At 35.2% G+C, this 5,173-nt stretch overlaps 1 protein-coding gene across 1 annotated transcript; it reads right to left on the minus strand.

The window, feature by feature from the left end:
- Window positions 1–4,138: 4,138 nt before the first annotated feature.
- On the minus strand, window positions 4,139–4,720 carry LOC110091990. Its single transcript, XM_020816324.1, has 3 exons — window positions 4,505–4,720; window positions 4,329–4,433; window positions 4,139–4,252 (listed from the first exon to the last, which is right to left on the minus strand). The coding sequence occupies exons 1-3, from the start codon at window positions 4,718–4,720 to the stop codon at window positions 4,139–4,141; spliced, it is 435 nt and encodes a 144-aa protein (XP_020671983.1).
- Window positions 4,721–5,173: the final 453 nt, after the last annotated feature.

The raw sequence follows: 5,173 nt of genomic DNA on the forward strand, positions 1-5,173 counted from the left end.
TTCATAAGGGCATAACATCCCTGTCAAACTTTCTAGTGCCATTAGAGCACTTTCAAGAAGTTCTGCCAGATTTTTGAGCTTTCAAAACTTTCCTAAAATCTTTTAAACAAATTTCAATCATCATTATCATGTTCCTTCTAAGATGGAGGTCGTTGTCACCCTCCAGTCAAAAGCATCAAGTTCAACCCTTAAGCTCCATTCGTCAATTTTATGAACCACTGTATTCAGTGCAAACTGAACATGATTGAGTTATAAAATTTTGAATAAAATCAATCAAACTCAAAATTCAAACTCAATTTCAAGATCAATTAATCTAAGACACTTTCTTAATTCCAGGAAATCAAACATACTCAAATGGCAGGGAAACTCACCTTCTCACTAGATAGGGATGTGCCTATGGAAGAAGTTTTTTGTGGCAATTCAATCTAGTTTGGAATGGAATTTTAAAACTTGATGATGTCAATTAATTGGTAAACAATAATTGATCTGTCCACTAGAATTCAAAAAGATTTCCCCTTAGTTGAGATTTCTTTAAGGTTAGGAGCTGACTCCACCATCTCTAAGATGGAGGTCGTTGTCACCCTTGTATCCACTATACCCTCTACTCAGGAGGATAAGAATCAAAAGTCAATAACGATAGAAGAGCTACCATCTCAATCTGAGATCGGATCAAGTTCTAGCACCCTGTTGTTGGCAGGGACAAGAGAAAGAACTAACTTTGTAGAGTCAGAAAGAAGTTTGTGGTTAAGGCCAAAAAGATTGCTGAGTCTAAAACCTTAAAGAAGGTCAAATTTGAGGCTGATCGAGAATTCTTTGCTCCTTACACATACTCCCTCCTGGGTGGAAATCACTTCTCCTATTACTCAAAGGAAGGAGGTTATAAAAATGAGAGCGCAATCTCTGATACCCCTTCTTGACTACTACTCTGAAAGACTCAAACAGACCAGAATTGAATGATCACCAACAATAAGCCATGGCCCCTAATTGAGGGTTATGATCCCTCCACTCTATTAGAAGATGTTAGGGTGCATTACTATACGTGTTACACTACATCACCTATAGAGGGGGAGGAGTAGAAATCACTCGGGGTGCCACTTTCTTAACTACTAACCCAATAGTAATGAGAGAGGGGAAATAATCTAAGATTGTGTTAGATAGTGATACTGTTGAAATTTAAATTTCAACGGGGTCCTATCATGATACACTTTTGATTGTAATGATGCCATATCAACTAGGTAGTGCAGACCTTATAACAGTCCCTCCCTCTAAAGAAATTGTAGGAATTCAATTTCATATTCATAATGGTAATGCCACCTATACTTGCAACCTTTAAGGAAGACTTATCAATTTCTCAAGTGTACTGGGTCTGGATAATCAAGATAGTTGATTCACCTTTTTAATCAAATTGACCTTTACCTTAATTCTTAAGTAGGAGAGATATCAAATATTTAAATGTCCTTCCCTACCATCTTTCTATGGGTTAAATTAACTTTTGAATTAAAATTCATATCAAACTTAAGTTAATTTTAGAAATTAAAATTTTATAAATCTTCTAGTAATCTTCTATCCTAATAGGCGATTCTCGTATGTCTAAAATCTTTTCAAAGATTTTCGTAGTCAAGTTGACATTCACGTCAAAAAATTGGGTCTACTTTGAGGATTATTCTTCCTTGTATAAGAGAACGGGTTTTCTTCTCTAATACTTATGATAAAATCCAAGCATTCAATAAGTGAAAGATCATTTTGAGATTTTAAAGAATGTGAAGACTCTTCTCAAAATTAATTGAAATAAAAAGATGTGTGAATGCACAAAAGTCAAAAGATGGATGAATGCTCAAAATCAATCAAAAGATGCATAAAATGTACCACCATAAAAAGAAAAGAAGAGTAAGAGTTCTTCCTTCTTTTAAATCCTTAAATCTCAGAAAAAGAAAACCTAATCACCTTTAAACACTTGACATTGAAAATCTTTAATCCGGATTCTTAATCATGCATGAATTATCTATCAGACAGAAGAATGTCACGCAAGAGAATTGAAACAAATCAAATTTCTACCTCTAACTTGAATCCTTTTGAAATTGATTTTAATTCAAAATATTTAAGGGAGACCCCAGTTTAGTTTATATGAAACTTGGTTTGGGTCATCAAAACTTAAATCCTCTTAGTTTAGTTGGAGTCTACTCTACTTCTCACTATACTTGCAAATTTGTTCACACATGTCATTCCGACAGGGTCTAAATGGCTAGAGGAAAATTTTCAATAGAAATAATGAATCTTCTAATACTTATAAAAAATTCAAACCCCTTCCTTAAGGAATGTGTATATGTCCTTACATGTAGGCATCTTTTCCTTCAAGGCCTTCTTAATAAAATTACATTATATACTGGGTCCAAGATCAATCCCACTAGATGAGTATTTTATAATATTGGGAACGTTCATTTGAGTTCAACCCACGACTGAGCAGAGTGCCCAACTCCAATTTGAGGACCTCGAGGCCTTGTACAGCTTCGTCTTTAAGGCTCAATAAAACTCAGAATCAAATAAAGCTAAATTAGTTCAAGCTCATGATAAGAGCGACTTACACTATAGGAAAACAGCTCATTTCCAGTAGAATTTTTGGCGGAAGTAAATTCGTCAAAAATTCCGGCAGATTTTTGACGAAAAATATTTTACAAATTTTTGTCATATTTTTTGAATGTTTTTTTTAAGGTGGTTCCTGCAAAATTTCGACCAAATTTCCGATGGAAAATAAAAAAAAGTAATATTTTAATAACTTATGCTTAAATTAAATTATTTAAATTAAATATTTTAATATTTTAAAAAATAACTTAAATTATTGAATTTAATAACTTAAATTATAATTTAATTATTTAATAACAAAAACTAAATGATTTAAATTAAAACTTAAATTATAATAAATTTTTATAATAATTTCTTTTTTAAAATTATATTAAATAATTTGTAAGTTATAACTTAAATAAAAAAAGCCTCAGATTTAACAGTCTTCATTTAAGGGTTAGATAGCAGGAGATGTGGAAGTCTTACGCGTGCAAAGGGGTGGGGTTCGAACACCGCTAAATTCATTCACTACAAGAAAACACGCCATCACCGGTGGACCGTATCTGCCGGTAACCTTTTAAATCCGACCGAAATCTTTAGTTTTCGATGCATTTACGTCGGATTTTCATCCGCCGGTTTAGCGAGCATAGCTAAATATTTACTGATGGGTATAATCCACTGGTAACCATTCCGGCGCATTGCCGGCGCAAAATACGACATGAATGACGTCGATTTTCATTCCATAATTCCGACGACATATGCGTCGGTAGTTTTCATCGTATGGATCTGATAGAAACTACCAGCGCATAAGTCGTTGTAAGGGCGCCATAAATAAGCAATGGCTTAGTTCCGGCGCAACCTCTGCGTCGGAAATATCCGGCGAACAAAACACCGGAATAGGTGACGGTGATTTTTGGCGCACACAAAGACGCCGACATTATCGATCCACTTCATTGTATCATCATTTTTGTCAAATTTCTGACGCATAATCCTCCGGAAACCTGTAGCATCGACAAGAAAAAATTGTCTTCCCAGCCAACAATCAAATTTCCACACCTGCAAACCTATACGAAAACACTTCCATATGACAGCTATACACATAACAGATATAAACAACTTCAACATATACTCAAAAACATAAATGTTCCTTCAAAAACATAAATATCCATGTTAACATTATTCGATAGCATAAAAAAACTAAGAACATCACAAATGGTTCATTAACACATGTTCACATAAATAAACAAGTTCAAATGACTAAAGTGAACTACTCTGAATCTATGGACTCCTCCTCAGCTATAGCTGTCTCTTTTCCACTCATCTGCTCCCTCATTCTACGCATTTCATCCAATAACTGATTCTGTTGCTCCTACATCTGCATCTGCATTTAGACCCGTGCTTGCAACTGAGCTTGCCAATCAGCTTATGATTTCCTTACTTGTTCTAGCTCAGCTTGAAGGGCACTTATTTGTTGAGCTTGTAAGGAGTCATAAGAACTGGATGCGAAGCTGGATGCAGTAGAGGAGCTCATCCCCTCGTATGCCTGAGCTTGCACACCTAAACCATAAACTCTACCATACTACATTCCTCTGACGGCCTGCGACCAGATGCGATACTCAGAATACTCCACAGAGCCGCCAGAAGAGCCCTCACCTGATGCGACATGAGTCTCTCGAAGCCGTATATATTCCTCCTGTGAAAGTAGAATATAAATATATATAATTAAACTAAAAATAAAAAATATTCAGCACATATAAATATATACTTACATGGGCTTCTCTTGCTCTCTCATCAATCCATTGTTGATCCTCCTGTCTCTTATGAGTGCGACTATGCAATTCCACAGGAGTTGGTTCTCTACCAAGCATCTCTTTCTGTTAGAATTAAGATAATTTTATTAATATTTGTATTAAAGAACAATTTTGAAAAAATTTAAATTCATTACCAAATGACTCCTGTGCTCAGTATGTGGAATGGAGCCGCTAGTATGAAGTGAACTACCTAAGCTCCCAACATTAGAAGCTCTGTTATGTTGATTTTGATCCCTCTTCCTAGTATACTCTTCGCTGCCCCAAGAAGTGTTCAACTCAGCCCATTTATCCTCTCCAATCCACAATGGTTGCTTCCCAGACTTTCTAATATCTGTGAACATGTCGCGCATCAGAGTAGACCCACGCTTCTCAAAATTCTTTCTAATCTTGTCATTATGTTGGGGCAGCCAACAAAATTCTTTCTTCATTCAAATACATATGATATATAATATATAAGATTTTTAGCTTAAGTTAAAAAGAATAAATCATTTTACATAAAAACTAAAACCCAAAAATACCTCAAACTCTCTAAACCACATCTCCCGGACTTCTTTTGGGACTTTCTTCCAAGAAACATAAGGAGCGTCAAACCTGCTCCGTATGATGTGTTATATTTTATGTGTCGGTTGTTTTGATGGGTAGAACCTACAAAAAAAATTTTATGTGAAACAAATATATAATATAAATATTCATTATCTTAAATAAAAGATGAAGTACGTACTTGTCACCCTCAGGTGCTATTAACATTCTATCATCTGTCGCCTGCTCTGGTGCAGCTGGTGTCGAAGGTGCAGCTGGTGTCG

The sequence above is a fragment of the Dendrobium catenatum genome, unplaced genomic scaffold (assembly GCF_001605985.2).
Source record: "Dendrobium catenatum unplaced genomic scaffold, ASM160598v2 original_scaffold_29201, whole genome shotgun sequence".
In the NCBI taxonomy this organism is placed as follows: domain Eukaryota; kingdom Viridiplantae; phylum Streptophyta; class Magnoliopsida; order Asparagales; family Orchidaceae; genus Dendrobium; species Dendrobium catenatum.

What these genes read in the sequence shown, in the direction of transcription:
- LOC110091990 (XM_020816324.1), bottom strand. Translation starts at nt 4,720, where the DNA reads ATGCGCGACATGTTCACAGATATTAGAAAGTCTGGGAAGCAACCATTG. An exon ending in CTGAGCACAGGAGTCATTTG is followed by an intron (nt 4,434 to 4,504) that starts GTAATGAATTTA and finishes TAATTCTAACAG; the next exon opens with AAAGAGATGCTTGGTAGAGA. An exon ending in AGAGAGCAAGAGAAGCCCAT is followed by an intron (nt 4,253 to 4,328) that starts GTAAGTATATAT and finishes CTACTTTCACAG; the next exon opens with GAGGAATATATACGGCTTCG.